The sequence below is a fragment of the Tinamus guttatus genome, unplaced genomic scaffold, assembly GCF_059628265.1.
Source record: "Tinamus guttatus ecotype Peru unplaced genomic scaffold, ASM5962826v1 Tinamus_guttatus_pri_ptg001693l, whole genome shotgun sequence".
NCBI classification, from domain to species: Eukaryota; Metazoa; Chordata; class Aves; order Tinamiformes; family Tinamidae; genus Tinamus; species Tinamus guttatus.
The window spans coordinates 718-19,993 of record NW_028290227.1 but is presented as its reverse complement, the minus strand read 5'-3'; the positions used below and the strand labels follow the sequence as shown (position 1 = coordinate 19,993).

General features: G+C 69.8%; 3 protein-coding genes across 3 annotated transcripts; all 3 read right to left on the bottom strand.

Annotated features, from left to right (window-relative positions):
* Nucleotides 1–808: 808 nt before the first annotated feature.
* LOC148590136 (nuclear receptor ROR-gamma-like) lies at nucleotides 809–7,228 on the bottom strand. The gene is made up of 9 exons (XM_088539443.1): nucleotides 7,133–7,228; nucleotides 6,899–7,040; nucleotides 5,302–5,673; nucleotides 4,788–4,909; nucleotides 4,567–4,699; nucleotides 3,739–3,846; nucleotides 3,558–3,668; nucleotides 2,745–2,854; nucleotides 809–958 (listed from the first exon to the last, which is right to left on the bottom strand). The coding sequence occupies exons 2-9, from the start codon at nucleotides 6,909–6,911 to the stop codon at nucleotides 809–811; spliced, it is 1,119 nt and encodes a 372-aa protein (XP_088395569.1). The 5' UTR covers nucleotides 6,912–7,040; nucleotides 7,133–7,228.
* Nucleotides 7,229–11,631: 4,403 nt separating this feature from the next.
* On the bottom strand, nucleotides 11,632–14,882 carry LOC148590135 (acyl-coenzyme A thioesterase THEM4-like). Its single transcript, XM_088539442.1, has 6 exons — nucleotides 14,808–14,882; nucleotides 13,980–14,154; nucleotides 12,755–12,941; nucleotides 12,562–12,672; nucleotides 12,366–12,490; nucleotides 11,632–11,690 (listed from the first exon to the last, which is right to left on the bottom strand). The coding sequence occupies exons 1-6, from the start codon at nucleotides 14,880–14,882 to the stop codon at nucleotides 11,632–11,634; spliced, it is 732 nt and encodes a 243-aa protein (XP_088395568.1).
* Nucleotides 14,883–17,862: 2,980 nt separating this feature from the next.
* On the bottom strand, nucleotides 17,863–18,253 carry LOC148590134 (protein S100-A10). The gene is made up of 2 exons (XM_088539441.1): nucleotides 18,099–18,253; nucleotides 17,863–18,025 (listed from the first exon to the last, which is right to left on the bottom strand). The coding sequence occupies exons 1-2, from the start codon at nucleotides 18,228–18,230 to the stop codon at nucleotides 17,864–17,866; spliced, it is 294 nt and encodes a 97-aa protein (XP_088395567.1). The 5' UTR covers nucleotides 18,231–18,253; the 3' UTR covers nucleotide 17,863.
* Nucleotides 18,254–19,276: the final 1,023 nt, after the last annotated feature.

The following is a 19,276-nucleotide window of genomic DNA, read 5'->3' as shown; positions in this document are numbered from 1 at the left end:
CCTCTCCCGGCTCTCCTGGTTTTCCCGTTCCTTTCCCGTTCTTTCCCGTTCCCTTCCCGGCTCTCCCGGTCTCCCCGCACCTGCCGCCCCGCTCTCCTCACGCGCCCGCCACCACCCCAAGCCCCACCCCCTCTGCCCTCCCTCCAATCATAACCCACCCGCCTCCCCGCCGCACACCAATCACCACCGGCGGGGCGGTGACCAATCCCCGACGGCCGCCCACGGGGCGCGGCCAATCCGCGAGGAGGGGAGCGGGCAGAGGGGCGGGACGGGGGCGCCAGCCTGGGAATAAGCCCGCCAGTGGCGGCGCAGCGGGAGCCCGCGGCAGCCAATAGGAGGGGAAGAAGGGCGGCTTGGCCACGCCCCCATGGACCGCACCATTCCGGGAAGGGATGGGGGGGGGTACGGGAGATCCCACCGTGTCCGGGGTGGCGGGGGGGGGGGGGCCGGGGACGCGACGGGCGACGGTGACGCGCGTGGCCGTGTCTGGCCCCAGAGTCTTTATTGCCCCCCCGCGGGCGCGCGGGGCCGCGTCCCGGGGCACCTCCGCGTGCCGGAGCCCCGCGGGGTGACGGAGCGTCTCCGGGTGACGCCGCACGGCGGGTGACACAACACCCCGCGGCGACACAGCAACACCCCGCGGCGACACAGCAACACCCCGCGGCGGCACAGCAACACCCCCGGCTGCCGGGGGCCGCTGCAGCCCGGTCGTTGGAGCCCCCCCGCGGTGACGGAGCATCCCCGGGTGCCGCAGCCCGTCCGGCGGTGCCGCCAGCCCCGCGCAGGGCCGCGCCGGGGTCCGGGCGGCTCAGGGGGCGCCGGGGGGCTCGGGCTCGAAGAGCTCCTTGTAGAGGGGCGGGAAGGCGGCGAGCGGCCCCGCGGGCTGGCGGCGCCGGAACGCCTGGAGCTCCTCCACGTGCCGCGCGCACAGCGCCCGCAGGCGGCCCTTGGGCGGCAGCTGCGCGCGGGGACACGCGTGTCAGCCGGGGAGCACGCGTGTGTCACCCGGACGTGTGTGTGTGTGTCAGCTGGGAGCACGCGTGTGTCACCCGGACGTGTGTGTGTCAGCCGGGCGTGTGTGTGTCAGCCGGGGAGCACGTGTGTGTCACCCGGACGTGTGTGTGTCACCCGGGGACACGCGTGTCAGCCGGGGAGCACGCACGTGTCACTCGGACATGTGTGTGTGTGTGTCAGCCAGGGACACGCGTGTGTCACCCGGGTGTGTGTGTGTGTGTCAGCCGGGGAGCACGCGTGTGTCACCCGGACGTGTGTGTGTGTGTCAGCCAGGGACACGCGTGTGTCACCCAGACGTGTGTGTGTCACCCGGGCATGCGTGTGTCAGCCGGGGAGCACGTGTGTGTCACCCGGACGTGTGTGTGTGTGTCAGCTGGGGAGCACGCGTGTGTCACCCAGGACGTGTGTGTGTCACCCGGGCATGCGTGTGTCAGCCGGGGAGCACGTGTGTGTCACCCGGACGTGTGTGTGTCAGCTGGGGAGCACGCGTGTGTCACCCGGACGTGTGTGTGTCAGCCGGGCATGCGTTTGTCAGCCGGGGAGCACGCGTGTGTCACCCGGGCGTGTGTGTGTCAGCCGGGGACACGCGTGTGTCACCCAGACGTGTGTGTGGTCACTCGGGGACACGCGTGTCAGCCGAGAGTATGTGTGGGTCACCCGGGCGTGTGTGTATGTCAGCCGGGGAGCACATGTGTGTCACCCGTGTGTGTGTGTCACCCGGACGTGTGTGTGTGTGTCAGCCAGGGAGCACGCGTGTGTCACCCAGACGTGTGTGTGTCAGCTGGGCGTGCGTGTGTCAGCCGGGGAGCACGCGTGTGTCATCCGGACGTGTGTGTGTGTGTCAGCCAGGGAGCAACGCGTGTGTCACCCCGGACGTGTGTGTGTCAGCCGGGCGTGCGTGTGTCAGCCGGGGAGCACGCGTGTGGTCATCCGGACGTGTGTGTGTGTCACCCGACGTGTGTGTGTGTGTCAGCCGGGGAGCACGCGTGTGTCACCCCGGACGTGTGTGTGTCACTCGGGGACACGCGTGTCAGCCGAGGAGTATGTGTGGGTCACCCGGGCGTGTGTGTATGTCAGCCGGGGAGCACATGTGTGTCACCCGTGTGTGTGTGTCACCCGGACGTGTGTATGTGTGTCAGCCGGGGACACGCGTGTCAGCCAGGGAGTACACGTGTGTCACCTGTGTGTGTGTGTGTGTCACCTGGGGACACGCGTGTCAGCTGGAGAACATGCGTGTGTCACCCAGGCGACACGCGTGTGTCACCCAGACGTGTGTGTGTGTCACCCACACAATGTGCATGTCACCCGGGGAACGTGTGTCACCCGGGCACGCGTGTGTGTCACCCGGGCGCCGCTGTGACCCCAGCCCCATGCACTGAGCTGGCCGGCCTCAGCCCATGTGCCCCCCCACCCCAGGGTACCCCCACCCCATGACACCCCAATGACCCCCCCACGGCTCCCCCCACTCCATGGCACCCCCAAGGGCCCCCCCAGGAGCACCCCACAGTTCCCCGACCCTACGGCACCCCCGTGCCCCCCAGTGACACCCCCTGGTTCCCAACATCCTGGGGCACTTCCAAGGGGGGACCCCCCCTGTGACACCCTCCCGCGACACCTGTCACCCCGTAGCACCCCATGTCCCCCCCACGGCACCCCCAAGGGCACCCCCGTGCCCCCCCACAGCCCCCTCCCGGGGTTGTCCCCACGCCCTGTCCCCCCGGCAGCGCCACCTTGGCCAGGATGCCCTCGCGGTGGCTCTTGCGGAGCAGGAGGCGGAAGGCGACCTCCAGCTCTCCCTGCAGCCGGGCCACCTTGGCCCGCTCCTGCAGCCACGGGTGGCCTGCGGGGACGGGGCCACGGGGGCCACGGGGGTGAGGACGGGACCCGATGCGGGTGGCAGGACAGAGGATGGGGATGGGGTGGGAACGGGAGAGGGATAGGACAGGGATGGGGTCATGATGGGAACACGATGGGGACAGGGTAGGATGGGATGGGGACAGGGACAGGCGGAGCGATAGGAAGAGGCCAGGGATGGGGATGTGGATGGGGACAGGGATGGCAGGAGGCTGGGGAGGGGCATGGGGACAGGGATGGGGCTGGGGACAGGGATAGGCAGAGGGACAGGAGGAGGCCAGGACTGGGATGTGGATGGGGATGGGATGTGGATGGGGATGGGATGTGGATGGGGACAGGGTTGGCAGGATGCTGTGGATGGGCATGGGGACAGGGATGGCAGGAGGCTGGGGAGGGGGATGGGGACAGGGATGGGGCTGGGGACAGGGATAGGCAGAGGGATAGGAGGAGGCCAGGGATGGGGATGTGGACAGGGATGGCAGGAGGCTGGGGCTGAGGATGGGGACAGGCATGGGGCTGGGGCTGGGGACAGGGATAGGCAGAGGGATAGGAGGAGGCCAGGGATGGGATGTGGATGGGGACAGGGATGGCAGGAGGCTGGGGACGCGGCTGGGGATGCGGATGGGGACGGGGATGGGGATGTGGATGGGGACGGGGATGCGGACGGGGCCGGGCCGGGCGGCGCTCACTGGCGTTGACCAGGACCAGCGCGGTGAACAGGGCCACCTCGCTCTCGGAGAAGTGCAGCGAGCAGAGGCCGTGCGCCAGCTCGAAGATGGAGCCCACGAGCTCGGGGCAGCCTGGGGACGGGGACCCTTCGTCAGTGGCCCTCGTTAGGGCCCCGTCCCCCGCCCCGCCGTCCCCCCCTACCCAGGGACTTGAAGAGCTCCGGCCCGGCGAACTTGCCCTCGAAGAAGACGGTGCGGTTCTCGGCGTTGAAGGCCCGGCACATCCTCACCAGCACCACCTCCATGGCGCCTGCGGGGCCGCGCGCTCACGGGGACGTCCCTGCGGCGCCACGCGATCCCCGGGCGTCCCCAACCCGGCAAAGTGTCCTGTGGGGCTGCCACCCCCACGGGGCACCCGAGCATCCCCTGAGGAGTGTCACCCCCAACGGGACCGGGGTGTCCCTTGGGGACCATCATCCCCCTGGTGGCACCAGAGCATCCCCTGGGGATTGTCACCGCCAATGGGACTGGCACACCCCCTGGGGAACGTCACCCCCATGGGGCACCAGAGCATCCCCTGGGGACCGTCACCCCCAACAGGACCGGGGTGTCCCTTGGGGACCAACACCCCCATGGTGGCATCAGAGCAATCCCTGGGGACCGTCACCCTCAATGGGACCAAGGCATCCCCTGGGGACTGTCACCCCCAATGGGACCGGGGCACCCCCTGGGGACCGTCACCCCCATGGTGGCATCAGAGCATCCCCTGGGGACCGTCACCCTGAATGGGACCAAGGCATCCCCTGGGGACCGTCACCTCCAATGGGAATGGGGCACCCCTTGGGGACCGTCACCCCCATGGGGCACCAAAACATCCCCTGGGGACCGTCACCCTCCTGGGCCACCAGGATGGGCCTGCAGGGACGTGGGGACAGCCGGAGCCCCCAGGGCTGGGGACGAGGCCCCAGCAGGCGGCGCTGGGGACCCTGCTGCAGCGCGGGGACGCAGGGGACGGGGCCACCCGCCGTACCCGCCTTGAGCAGGACGATCTGGTCGTTCTGGCAGAGCTCCATGAAGCCGCCCATGCGCTTGGCGAACTCCACCACGTGCTGGATGGCCTCGGTGATGCGCCCGGCGCAGCGCTCCCACATCTGCGCCGAGGACTGCGCGGCGCCGCGGGTCACCCCGTGGGGACGCGGACCCGGCCCCGCGTCGTCCCCGGCCCCGCGCCGTCCCCGGCCCCGCGCTCACCTGCTTCTGGTAGGCGCCCACCTCGTCGCGGGAGAAGGTGTCCCAGCGCCGCAGCTGCAGCTCCTCGGCGCGCAGCTGGCACGTCTCCCGGTGCGACTTGAGGACGTTCTGCGTGAGACGCTCTGCGGGGACGCGTGGGGACGTGGCCATGGCTCCTGCCTTGTCCCCAAGCCACCACGAGCCCCAGTGCGGCGCGGAGCCCCGTGTGCTGCTTGTCTTGGTGTCCCCCCTGGCTTGTGGCACCCGTGGAGCCGGGTCCCACTGGCCCTTGGGACTGATCGAGCCAGGTCCCCCCTGCATGTGGCACCCAGCAGTGACAGAGGCAGCTCCCCAACCATCCAGCACCCCGTGGTGATGGAGCCACCTCTCACAGGCTGTGGCCAGGTCCCACCTGCGTGTGGCACCCGGCAGTGATGGAGCTGGGTGCCGGCACCGTTTGGCACCCTTGGTGACAGAGCCGGGTGCCACGAGCCCTGGTGCCCACCCAGCCAGGTGCCCCCAGCCCTGGTCTCACCGATGTCGGCGACGGAGGCGCCGGGGGCCTCCAGGAGGCTGCAGAGGCCGGTGTAGGAGTCCAGGGCGTCCCCGGTGCCCTCGGGACCCCGCTTGGCCCCGGCCGCCCGGCCCGGCTCCAGCTGGGGCTCGGGCAGCGCGCGGGGCTCCAGGGCAGCCCAGGGCGCCGCTCTGCCCTCCGCGCGGCCGGGCTCCCCGTGGGCGGCCGGGGACAGCGGCGGGTGGCCCCGGCGTCCCCCGGCGAGGCCCAGGGCGAACGCGGCGGCCGGGGGGGCCTCGGCGCCCCGTTCCCGCTCGCGCTGCTCCAGCTGCTGCTGCACCTCGGCGTGCAGCCGGTCCCGCTGCTTCTTGGACATGCGCCCGAACTTGACGGCTGCGGGGACACGCGCGAGCCTGAGCACGCAAAGGGCGCCCGGGGGTGCCCGTGGGTGCACCTGGCTGCTTGCACACCCGGGGGTGCATGGGGGGCGCATGGATGTGTGTGGGTGTGGGCGCTGCACGTGCACCCGCAAAGCGCACGCTTGCAGGGCAGGATGCACAACTGTGTGTGCAAAGTGCCCCTGCAGTGGCAGTGTGTGTGTGCAAAGAGCCTGCACTGTGCAGCGCATGCACAAGCATGCAAAGTGCCCACAGCGCGTGCATGGGTGTGCAACGTGCCCGCAGTGCATGCACAAGCATGCAAAGTGCCCACAGCGCGTGCATGGGTATGCAAGGTGCCCAAAGTGCATGCACAAGTGTGCAAAGTGCCCACACCATGTACATGGGTATGCAACATGCCCGCAGTGCATGCACAAGGGTGCAAAGTGCCCGCAGCGCGTGCATGGGTATGCAACATGCCCACAGTGCATGCACAAGGGTGCAAAGTACCCACAGCGTGTGCATGGGTACAGAATGTGCCCCCAATGCATGCACAAGCGTGCAAAGTGCCCACAGCGTGTGCATGGGTACGCAACATGCCCGCAGTGCATGCATAAGTGTGCAAGGTGCCCGCAGCGTGTGCATGGGTATGCAAGGTGCCCACAGCGCAGGCACAAGTGTGCAAGGTGCCTGCAGTGCACACAAGTGCGCAAGGGGCCCGTTGTGCATGCACGTGCGTGCACACGCGCGCGCTCGTCCCCGCTCTGCCCCACGTGCGCCGGGCCGGCTCCCCGTGACCTACATAGGCGCCGTGCCGGGGCTTTCCGGCCCCACGCGTGCCGGCCCCACCGCCCGGCTTCCTCCGGCAGCGCCAGCCCCGGCCCCACCGTTTCCTCCCGCGGGGGCGGCCGCGGGCGACGGGTCCCCCCTGGGGTGTCGCGCTGTCCCCTCCACCCAGTCCCCTCTGGGGACGCTGGGGAGAGGCATCGGGTGCAGGGAGACGGACCGAGGTTTGGGGAGGGGAAGGGCACCCCGCTCTGGGGGGAGATGCGCCCGGTGCAGCACGGGGAGATGCACCCAGAGCAGAAATGCGCGGGGGGCTGGGGTGCTGCGGAGACGCCCCCGGGCACGGGGTGCACCCAGGTACGGGGAGATCCGGGATGCTGCGGATGCACCCAGGGATGCGTCTCCCGGGACGGGGAGGCGCCGCCGCCGCCGGGCGCGGGGCCGGAGCCGCTCACCGTCGCGGGACATGCCCAGGCGCAGGCACTTCTGCAGGCGGCAGTGCTGGCAGCGGTTGCGGCTGGCGCGGTCGATGGGGCAGTTCTGCTGGCGGCTGCACGCGTAGCTCAGGCTGCTCTGCTGGCTGCGCCGGAAGAAGCCCTGCGCGCCGGGGGGGGGTCAGGGGCAGCCGGACCCCCGGGGACCCCCGGGGACACCTGGGGACACCCCGGGTCCCCCCGGGACCCCCTCACCTTGCAGCCCTCGCAGGTGATGACGCCGTAGTGGATCCCCGAGGACTTGTCCCCGCAGATCTTGCAGGGGATCACCTCGATGTGGGCTGCAGGAGAGCGGCGCAGCGTGGGCGCGGGGCTCCCCTGGGGGTCACACGTGTCCCCCGTGGGCTCCTATGGGCCCACGTGTGTCCTCCACGGCTCACATGTCCCCTGTGGGCTCCTGTGTCCCCCATGGAACCCTGTGTGTCACCCGCAGGCTCACATGTCCCCTGTGGTACATGGGTCCCCTATGGGGTCACATGTCACCCCTGGCCTCCCGTGCTCCTCATGGGCTCCTGTGTCCCCTATAGGACCATGTGTGACACCCACGTTGTCATGTGTCCTGCACCAGCTGATGTGCCACCTCCGAGTGTCACATGTCCCCTATGGGATTCTATGTGCCACCATGTTCCCACATATCCCCCATGGACTCCCATGTCCCCCATGGGCTGACGTGTCACCTATAGGTTCACATGTGCCCAGGGACTCACATGTCCCCTATGGGACTACATGCGTCCCCCACGGGCTCCTGTGATCCCAATGGGCCCTTGCGATCCCTATGGGCTCCCATGTCCACATCGGACCCCGTGCGTCACCCGTGGGCTCACGTGTCCCCAACAGACTCTTGTGTCCCCCAGACACACGTGGCAGCTGGGGGGACAGATGGACAGACACCAGCCCCGCAAGACGCCCCGGACGCCTGGGCCCTCTCCGGTGTCTCTGCACCCGCCAGTCCCCACTGCCGCCGCGTCCCCATGTCCGGGTGCTCCGCACGCGCTCCCGCACGGATGCCCCGGCCCGCGGCGCTCGTGCCCCCTTGCACACCCGCTCGGCGCTCACACCCCCTTGCACACCCGCTCGGCGCTCACGCCCCTTCCTCCCGCACACGAAGCCGCCTCGTCGGCTGTTTCCACGCGACCCACTTTTGGCACCGGGCGCCGCGGCCCGGCCCGGCGGCCGCCCTCGCATCCGGCACCGGCCCGGGGGGGCCCGGGGACCCCCGCGGCGCCGGAGCCGGTGGGAATTCGGCCCCCCGGGGGGGCGGGGGGCTGAGTCAGCTGCATTAGTCAGGGCGGCGGCGCCGGCGCTGCCAGGAAGCGCCGCTTTCGGGCGCCGCTCCTGCCGGGAAGCCGCGGGCGGGAGGTCGACGGGTTCCCCCCGGGCTCCCCCCTCCTTGCGGTGCCGGTGCCCGGCGCAGCCTGCGCGGGGCTGGAACCAGCGCGGGAGCCGCCGCCGCAGCACGAGCGCGTCGGGGTGCACGCGAGCACAGCGCCGTGCTGGGCGTGCAGGGCCGCCACGGGGTGTGCAAGCATGCTGCGGTGCGTGCAAGCACGCCATGGGGCATGCAAGCATGTCATGGTGCATGCAAGGGCACCATAGGGCCTGCAAGCATGCTGCGGTGCATGCAAGCATGCCATGGTGTACACAACGGCGCCACGGTGCATGCGAGCATGCTGCAGTGCATGCAAGCACGCCATGGTGCATGCAAGCACGGCATGGGGCCTGCAAGCGTGCTGCAGTGCATGCAAGCACGCCATGGTGCACGCAAGCATGCAATGGTGCACACAAGTGCACCACCGTGCACACAAGAGCACCATGGGGCATGCAAGCACGCCGCGGTGCATGCAGGCAAGCCATGCAGGGGTACGCAGGGGCACCACGTGGCATGCAAGCACACCATGGTGCACAGGAACACAGCCACGGTGCATGCAAGCATGTTCTGATGCATGCAAGCGCACCGCGGTACTGCCAAGCACACCATGGTGCACGCAGGAGTGCCACGGTGCATGCGAGCACACCATGGTACATGCAAGGGTGCCACGGTGCATGCAAACATGCCATGGTGCATGCAAGGGTGCCACGGTGCATGCGAGCATGCCATGGTGCACGCAAGCCCGTTTTGGACACGACAAGCACATCACGGTACACACAGACAACGCTGCGGTACCGGCAAGCGCGTCATGGTACACGCAAGCGCGTCACGGAACCGGCCGACACGCCGCGGTGCGGCCCCGGCACACACGTCATGGCGCCGGTGAAGACACCGCGGCACCGGCGAGCGCGTCGTGGCACCAACCGATACGTCCTGGCAAACACGCCAAGGCGCCGGCAAGGACACGCTGGGCACACACGGCGCACACGAGTGCACAGAGCACCCAGCACAGCCCCAAGGGTGCGGGACGCGGGGAGGAGGAGGAGGGAGGAGGAAGGAGCCAGAGGCCACGTCCCGAGTCCCTCCGGTGCCACCGCGAGCAAGCGGGCGCAGCCGGTGACCCGGCGCCGCGAGCGAGTCCCGGACGCCTGGGCCCCTTTCCCGGCACAGCCCCGGAGCCGGCCGTGCCCCGCACGGAAGGGGGGGTCGGAGCAGGGCCGCATCCCCCGAGCGGGGGCCCCTTTGGCGGCGTCACCTGCGCCCGGCGCCCACCTGCCGCCGCGACCACATCTGACGCACGGGGTCCCGCAGCTGCGCCCGGCGGGACCGCGGCGCCCGGGGCAACGCGTGCACACACGTGTGCAAAGCGCCCCCCCGCCGGCGCCGTCACACGCGGGTCCCCACGGGCGCTTGCAAGCGCCCCCCCCCTCCAAACTCCGCGTCCCCGGGGCACCCACCTGCACCCGTCTCCGCTCCGACGCTTGGTGCCCTCCGCACCGCGAGGGACCCAGGCGTCCGGGCTGCCCCCCGCCCTGCAGCGCGCACACGCATGCATGCATGTCCCCGTGCAAGCGCGTGCATGCTCGCACGGAGCACACGCATGCCCTGGTGAGCGCTCCGTTGCGCCTGCCTGCACTTGCACCCCCGTTTGCACGCGCAGCCGCCCTGGGTGCTGGCGCATGCTTGCACAGGCGTGCACGCACGCATGCACATGCAACCTTGCACAAACACACTGCTGCTTCCCCTAAAGCACCTGCATGGTGTCCTGCGTGTCCGTGCACGCACGCCTGTCCTGGGATGCATGCACACGCTTGCACATGTGCATGCACTCTCACACGCTTACACGTGTGCATGCACTCACACGCTTGCACGTGTGCATGCACTCTCACACACTTGCGTGCAAAACTGCTTGCTTGCACACTCTCCAACACGCTTGCACAGTGCTGAGCAAGCTCCCACCGCCTTGCCCGCGCTCTCACACGCTTGCACAAGCGCACGCCGCTCCTGCAAGCATGCACGAGTGCACAGCGCTTGCACAACCCGCGCCCCGCTCGCGCACGCTTGCACACGCACGCGCTCGCCCGCAGAGCTGCCCGCGCGCGCCCGCGGGCACGGGGGGCCGCTCGCGCACACGCGGCGCCGGTTGCACGCGCGTGCACCGCCACGGGGCCGCTCCCGCTCCCTTCCACGCGCGTGCACCGGCACGGGGGGCCGCTCCCGCTCCCTTCCACGCGCGCGCACCGGCACGGGGCCGCTCCCGCTCCCTTCCACGCGCGCGGAGGCTCCTGCGCTCACGCGCGCGGCCGCTCACGCGTGTCCCCCGCGCGCCCCCGGCCCTACCTCGCATGGCGGCGGCGGCGGCGGCGCCCGGTGGCCCCGCGCTATAAGGGCGCGCGGCCCCCCCCGGCATCCTGCCCCCCCCCCGGCATCCTCCCCCCGGCCCCACGCACTGGAAATTTCCGACTTTCCACGGGGCGGGCGGCCCTGCCGGGGGGGAAACGGAGGCCGTGGGGGGGGGGGGGCGGCGGGGGGGCCCAGGCGTCCGGGCCCCCCCCCCACCTGCGGTGAACCCGGTGACCCCGCGCGCGGGGCAGGGACCCGGGCGTCCGGGCGCTCTAACCTACATTCCCGGCCCGCCCCCGACCCGGCCCGGAAAACCACCCGCCCCCCCGGGTCAGGAGGGGCCCGGGCGTCCGGGTGCCCCGGGCACTGCGGGGCGGAGGCGGCGGGGGGTGGGGCAGGACGCCTGGGCCCCTCTCGTCCCCGCGCTGCAGTCGGGCACCTGTGCGACCCCCCCTTGCCCCGAGTGCAGCTATGGGACCCCCCCACACACAAACGACCCCCCTCTGCGTGTCCCATGGGTGCCCCTGGGGGGCTCCCATGGTTGGGGGGGGTCACACATGCGGGTCCCATTTCACCCCGTCCTGCAGAGCCGGGGGGGCCGGGATCCCCGGGGCCCCCCACCCCAAGTTACACAGGGGATCCCCGAGGACCCCCCACCCCGGCAGTGTCTGCGGGGACCCTGGGGACACGCGGAGCCCCCGGTACCGACCGGGCAAAGAAGGCGACAGCGACACACGGGGTCGGGCCCGGCGGCACCTCCGCCCGGGACGTTTTATTCCCTCGCGCCAGAGGGTCCCGGGGGCGGCGCCGGGACCCCGGAGCGCCCCCCTCCCGCGGCAGCCGCGGCCGGTTCCCCCCGGGGCGGCCCGAACCCCCGTCCGGGTCCCCGCCCGCCCGGGGCCACCGGCGCCGCGGGCCCCTCCCGGCAGCTCCCGCCGCTCCCGGAGCGGCTCCGGCGGGAAGCTCCGGGCTCGGGAAGAGCCTATGGGCAGCGGACCCGCTGCTCCCGGGACTTGGAGGCGTCCAGCTGGATGAAGAGAGCTGCGGGAGGCGGTCAGGAAGGGCGCGGGGCGCGCGGGGAGCGCAGGGACCGCGCAAGGAGCGCAGGGAGCGCGCAGGGAGCGCGCAGGGACCGCGCAAGGAGCGCAGGGAGCGCGCAGGGAGCTCAGCAGCCGCGCGGGGAGCCCACGGGGAGCGCAGGGAGCGCGCAGGGTTCGCGCAAGGAGCGCAGGGAGCGCGCAGGGAGCCTATGGGGAGCGCAGGGCGCGCGCACGGAGCGCAGACGCCGCGCACGGAGCCCACGCGGAGCGCAGAGGGCGCACGGGGAGCGCAGAAGCCGCGCAAGGAGCCCACGGGGAGCACAGGAGCCGCGCAGGAGCCGCGCGGGGAGCCCACGGGCAGCGCAGCAGCCGCGCAAGGAGCCCACAGAGAGCGCAGGAGCCGCGCGGGGAGTCCACGGGGAGCGCAGGGCGCGCGCGGCCGCCGCCGGGACGCGCGGGGCTCCGGCGCCCTCTCCCGGCCGCACGGGGCCTTTCCCGGAGCTCAGGGCCATGGGGATCAATCCCGGCCGGGATAAAATCCCTCCCCGTGGCCGCCCTTCGCACCCGGGAAGGCGGGGAAAGGCCACGAGCCGCCGCCAACGGGACGGTTCCCGCCGCTTCCCGGCGCTCCCGTCCCCCGGAGCGGGCAGGGGACAGGCAGCGCGCGTCACCTCACCGGTGGCCTCGGCGTGCACGGTGCCACCGTCCACGCTGCGCACTTGTCCGGACAGGAAGACCTTGCGCCCCTCCACCCGGTCCACCCGGCTCTCCACGAGCACCACGGAGCCCAGCGGGACGGGGCTGCGGGGCGGCGCTTTTGGGGTGACGGCGCCCGGGACGGGGCGCGCGGCCCCCCCGGCCCCACCACTCACGCCAGGTAGTCGATGCTCAGCTTGGCCGTCATGACGCGCCCGGCCACGAAGAGCGCGCAGCTGCCCACGGTGCTGTCGATGATGGTGGCGATGGAGCCGCCGTGCGCGACGCTGCGGGGAGCAACGGGGCGATGAGCCCCGGAACGGGGGTGCGGGGGGACCCCCCTCCGCGGCGGGAGCGTCGAGCGCCTACCCGGGGGGCCCCTCGAGGTAGGGGCCGGGCTGGAAGAGGCAGACGACCCTGCGCTCGCTCGTGTTCAGGAACATGACGTACTCGAAGCCGGCGCCCTCGACGTCGATGCTGCGCAGGAAGAGGCGGGTGCCCCCGCGCCGCTCCCGCGCCGCCGGCATGGAGCCTGCGGAGCGGACGGACACCCCGGCTCGCGCCCGGCGCACACGGAGAGCCCCAGGAGCGCCCGAGCGCCGAGAACGCGGAGTCCCGAGAGCGCACGGAGAGCAGGGAGAGCTCCCGAGCGTGCGGAGAGCGCAGGGAGCGCCTGAGCACACAGGGAATGCGGCTCAACCTGGGAGCGCCCAAGCACACGGAGCTGCCAGGCACAGGGAGGGCTCCAAGAGCTCCTGAGCGCATGGAGAGCGCGGAGAGCTCCTGAGCACATGGAGAGCTCCAAGGGCTCCTGAGCACACAGACAGCACGGAGCTGCCAGGCACATGAAGAGCGCATAGAGCTCCTGAGCACGCAGAGGGCTCCAAGAGCTCCTGAGCACACGGAGAGCGCGGAGCTGCCAGGCACGTGGAGAGCTCCAAGAGCTCCTGAGCACATGGACAGTGCATGGAGCTGCCAGGCACAGGGAGAGCGCATAGAGCTCCTGAGCACATGGAGAGCGCGGAGCTCCCAGGCACGTGGAGAGCTCCAAGAGCTCCTGAGCGCACGGACAGCGCACGGAGCTGCCAGGCACATGGAGAGCGCAGAGAGATCCTGAGCACATGGAGAGCTCCAAGAGCTCCTGAGCGCATGGAGAGCGCGGAGCTCCCAGGCACGTGGAGAGCTCCAAGAGCTCCCAAGCACAGGGAGAGTGCGGAGAGCTCCTGAGCACGCGGAGGGCTCCAAGAGCTCCTGAGCGCACGGACAGCACGGAGCTGCCAGGCACAGGGAGAGCGCGGAGAGCTCCCGAGCACGTGGAGAGTGCAGAGCTCCCAGGCACGTGGAGAGCTCCAAGAGCTCCTGAGCTCCCAGGCACACGGAGAGCTCCAAGAGCTCCTGAGCGCACGGAGAGCGCACGGAGCTGCCAGGCACATGGAGAGCGCAGAGAGATCCTGAGCACACGGAGAGCTCCAAGAGCTCCCAAGCACAGGGAGAGTGCGGAGAGCTCCTGAGCACACGGAGAGCTCCAAGAGCTCCTGAGCGCACGGACAGCACGGAGCTCCCGTGCACGGGGCAGCGCGGGGAGCTCCGGAGCGCGGGAGCCGCTTGCCTGGGACGTGGTCCAGGATGTTGCTGTAGGAGGGGATGCGCTTCCAGGGCCCCGTGTCCGTCATGGCCAGGAAGCGGCGGTACAGGGCGAGCATGTCCGCGCTCCAGCTGCTGTTGGGCAGCGCGTAGTCCCGGGGGCTGCCGGCCTGCGTGCACAGCGCCTGCGGGAGCGCGCGGAGCGCCGGGAATGCGGGGAGCGCCGTGAGCACGCGGAGTGCCGGGAGCGTGGGGAATGCAGGGAGCGCATGGAGTGCGGGGAGCACAGGGAGCGCACGGAGCGTGGGGAACGCGGGGAGTGCCGTGAGCACGCGGAGTGCCGGGAGTGTGCGGAGCGCGGGGAGTGCCGGGAGCGCATGGAGCGTGCGGAGTGCGTGGAGCGCCGGGAGCACCAGGAACGTGTGGAGGGATGGGAGAGCAGGGAGCTCAGGGAACGGAGGGAGCACCGGGAGCACGTGGAGAGCGCACGGTGCCTGAGGGGAGCGCACGGTGCCTCTGAGCGCGGAAACGCGCAGGGAGCGGGTGGCACACGGAGGGGCAGGACGCACGCAGGGAGCACACGGGAAGGACACGGGAAAGGCACGGGATGCACATGGGAAGCACATGGGAAGCGCAGCAGAAGCACATGGGAAGCAGACAGGAAGAGCATGGGATGCACGTGGAAGCACACGGGATGCACACGGGAAGCGCATGGGAAGTACAGAGGAAGCGCACGGGAAGCACACGGGAAGCGCACGGGAAGTGCACGGGAAGCACACGGGAAGCACACGGGATGCACACGGGAAGCGCACAGGAACACTCCGGCCGCCCAACTCACGGCAGCTCCAGGCGCCCGGCCAGGACGGCGCCAGGGGCCCAGCGCCCGCCCCAGCGCCCCACAGCGCCGCCACATGACGTCACGCGCTGATGTCACTCCTCGGTGATGTCACCCGCTGATGTCACTCAGTGCTGATGTCACTCCAACTCTCCCTCGATCTCCCTGGGCCCGGTGCGGGCGCAGCCGGGCGGGCCCTAGCGATGACGCCACTCTGCCGCGGTGACGTCACGCCCGCGCCCTGCAGGTGACGTCACGTCGCCCGCCGGGTCACGCCGAGGTCACGCCCTCCCGGTGACTCCTCCCGCCCCGGCCCCCCCGCCCTGAGACCCCCGGTGCCGGGGGGGGGGAGGGGGGGTGCCCTTTGACCCCCGCGCCCTTCCCGTGACCTCCGCCCTCCCGCCCCGCGTTCCCGCTCCTCACCGCGAGGCCGCTTCCGGCGCCGCGAGGGACCGTGCTGACGTCACGCGCCGTGACAGCAGCGGGCCCCGCCCGCCGCCCGGCGCACGTGACCGCAGGGGGCGGGACCCCCGCGGGGCGGGGCCTCGCGCGCGCCGTTGCCGGGGCGACGGGGGCGGGACCGCGGAACGGGGCCCTATGGAGCCCTATAGACCCCCATGTGCCCCTATGGATCCCGATGGGCACCTGTGGACCCTATAGACCCCCATGTGCCCCTATGTATCTCTATGGAGCCCTATGGGCACCTATGGAGCCCTATGGATTCCTGTGGACCCATACGGGCCCCTGTGGGCCCCTCGGAAGCCCTATGGAATCCTACAGGCAGCTCCTTTAGGGTCCTGTGCGTGCCCTGTGTGCGCCTATATACTCCTGTGTACGCCATACAGCCCTGTGCCAGTCCCGAAAAAGACTCCTAAAAAAGTAAAACTGGAGGCACCCCTATGCAGCCCTGCCCAGCCTCATCCTATACATCCCTGTGTAGCCCTATACACCCCTATATACATTGGTAAAATCACCACAGCCTTGTAAGGCTCCCCATAGCGCTATAAACCCCTACAACATCCTACATAAGCCCTATAGATCCATATACCTCCCTGTGCATCCCAAACCGCCCTGTGTGAGCCCTATACCCTCCCATACAGCCTTTCCCCCCCACAACACACAGAGACTTGTATAGTCCCTTATACCCCTCTTTACCACTTGCAAAGCCCCACAGGGGCTCTGCACACCAGTCTGTGGCTCCCTATGGCACCTATAGCTCCCCTATACTCCTCTGAACAGCCCTATATACCTCTCTACAGTTTTGCGAGGCACCTATACCCCCTATACATCCCTATATGGGCCTATATGGGCCCCGCACACTTTTATATACTGCTATAGAGCTCCGCATGGCCCCTGTGCACTGCCATACACCCTGTGCAGCGCCTGTAGATCCTCCAACACCCCCTCTCTGACCCCCGAACACCTCCCACACGGCCCCGCACACCCCCTCGGCAGCCCTATGCATCCCATACGTCCCCCGGGCGTCCCCCGGCGCATCCCGGGATCTCTGCCCCCTTGGGATCCAGCACTGCTCGGAATGAGCGGGCAGCGCCAGGGACCCCCGTTCCTGCGCTCCGGCATTCCCGGGACCCGGCACCCCGGGGCTCCGGCATTCCCGGGATCCGGCGCTGTGGACTCCGACCCCCGGTCCCGCGGGTGGCAGCAGGGCGGGGGGGGGGGTGACTCACACCCGTTGCCATGGCAACCGCCGCTGTTTGGGCCAAAACAGGCTGAATCAGCGAGCGGGGGGAGGGGGGGGGGGGGGCGCCTCGCATGCGCATGCGCGGAAGGGGGGGCAGGGGCACACGGGGGCGCATCCGAGTGACAGATGAGTGTGAGTGTGCGTGTGAGTGTGCACCTGAGTGTGCACCTGAGTGTGCATCCGAGCGTGCGCATCCGAGTGAGATAACTGTGCATGTGAGTGTGACTCGGACTTTGTGTCGAGTGACAGATGAGTGTGCACATCCGAGTGCGTATCTGAGTGTGTGTATCCAAGTGTGCATCCGAGCGTGCACATCCGAGTGAGATAACTATGCACATCCGAGTGCGCATCCGAGTGACAGATGAGTGTGCACATCCGAGTGCGTATCCAAGTGGGCACATCCTAGTGACAGCTGAGTGTGTGCATGTGAGTGTGCATCCAAGTGACAGCTGAGTGTGTGTATATGAGTGTGCATGTGAGTGTGTGCATCCGAGCATACGTGTTTGAGTGCGTGCATCCAAGTGACAGCCAAATGTGTGCTTCCGAGTGACAGCCGAGTGTGCGCACCTGAGCGCACATCCAAGTGACAGATGAGTGTGCATCCTAGTGCGCATCTGAGTGTGCGTATCCGAACGTGCGTATCCAAGTGCCCATCTGAGTGCATATCCACCCAAATGTGCATCTGAGTGTGTGCATCCGAGTGACAGATGAGTGTGCATCTGAGTGTGTGTACCCGAGTGTGCATATCTGAGTGCGCATCCAAGTGTGCACTCGAGTGACAGCCGTGTGCGCATCTGAGTGCACATCCGAGTATGTGCATCCGAGTGACAGATGAGTGTGCATCTAAGTGCACGTCCGAGTGCACATTTGAGTGTGTGCATCCAAGCGTGCACATGCGAGTGTGCGTACCCGCGTGCGTGCACGCGACTGTGAATGTGAGCATGCACACGAGCACGCAGTGCATGCTGGATGCATGCACACGCGTGTGCATGCTGGATGCAAACGCACACGCGTGTGCACGGTGTGTGAGCACGCGAGCCGCTGCCCGCATGCACATCCTTGCGGTGTGTGCGCACGCCAGCGTGGGCACACACGTGCACAAGTGCGCCGGCGCTTGCGTGTGCAAACGCGCGTGCAAACGTGTGCTCACCCCTGGCTGTGCACGCCTGGCCCTGGCGTGCTGAAGTGTGCAACCCAGCGCACACCCGCGCGCACACCCGCTCCCAACAGGCGTTCCTGCACCCCCTCTGCAAGCAGAGACACCCCGCTCCATAGAAAACACCCCCCGCGCGCGGCGGAGGCGCCTTTATTGGAGCAAGCGGCGAGGGCGGCGGGGGGGCCGCGGCCGGGCCCCCCCTCACTTCTTGCCCTTCTGCTTCATGTGCAGCACGAAGTAGTCGTTGCACGCGATGGTGAGCCCGGCCAGCAGCGAGAAGAAGCCCTGGAAGCCGACGCGCCCGTCGCGACACTGGTCCAGGTCCTTCATGATCTTGTCCAGCGCCATGGGGTCCTTCTGGTTCTGCGGGGACACAAAGTGGCAATGGGGCCATGGGGGGAAAGAGGAGGCTCCGGCGCCAGGAACGCGGCCTCACCTCCAGGAAGCCGGGGAACTCCTTGTCCATGAGCGCGCGCAGGTCGTCCTTGGCCAGGTAGTTTTTGTCACCCGCGTACTTGTGGAAGGTGAACATGAACGTCTCCATGGCGTGCTCGAGCTGCGAGGGCATGGTGGCACTGCGGGGACGCGGGTGGCGCTGCGGGAGGAAACGTGCGTCACCGCGGGGCGGGGGGACACGGGCGTCACCATGGGATGGGGGGACATGGGTGTCACCACGGGGAGGGGGGACATGGGCGTCACCGCGGGATGGGGGGGACACAGGCATCACTATGGGGCGGGGGGACATGGGCGTCACCGTGGGATGGGGGGACATGAGCGTCACCGCGGGATGGGGGGGACACGGGCGTCATCACGGGGCAAGGGGACATGTGCGGGGATACACAACGGGTGCCCCCCCGGGTGCCACCCTGCGCTTTGCTCCCCGCGGGGGGGCACTTGGTGACTCAGCGCCGGCATCGCCAAAGCCGTGGGGGGAGGAAACAAAACCACCGCCCCCCCCACCAGAGCAAGGGGCCCAGGCGTCCTGCCCTCCCCCATCGCGCATTTTTTTGGGAAGGGCCCCTGGCAGCGCCGGGAATGATGCAAGCGCGGGGCGCACCCGCCCCCGCGGGGCCGCTTCCTGCGCCCGGACGCCTGGGCCCGCCAGCGCGGCCGCCGCCCTTGCCTCAGTTTCCCCCCTGGGGCTGGGGGGGCAGCCCCGCGGTCCCGCCCCCCCCCCGCCGCCGCCGCCTCCACGGGCTCTCCCTGGATACGGCGGCGCTCCAGGAATTTCCCTGGGATGAAAACAGGAACTGGCTCCGCTCCGGCGCTGCCCGCGGCTCGGAAAATTGGCGCGAGCGGCTTTGCCGGGGGGGCGGGACGGGGACACCCAGGGAGCGCCCCCCCCCCCGGCGGCTCCCGGCGGGAATTCCGCCCCGGAGGGGCTGGATCCGCTGCCAAGGGCTGTGGGGGGGCGGGCACCGCCCTGGCAGCGGGGATGGGGGGGGCGGGAATGCGGGTGACCCCCCCCAGAGGTGTCCCCCGTTGGAGGGGCCGCTGGGGGCCCCCCAAGTGGTGCAGGATGTTCTGATAAAGTGGGGGCGGATGGGGGGTACCCCTCGTTGGGGACAGGATTGGGGACCCCCTCTTGGGGGGGAGAAGTGGGTCCCCCCAAAG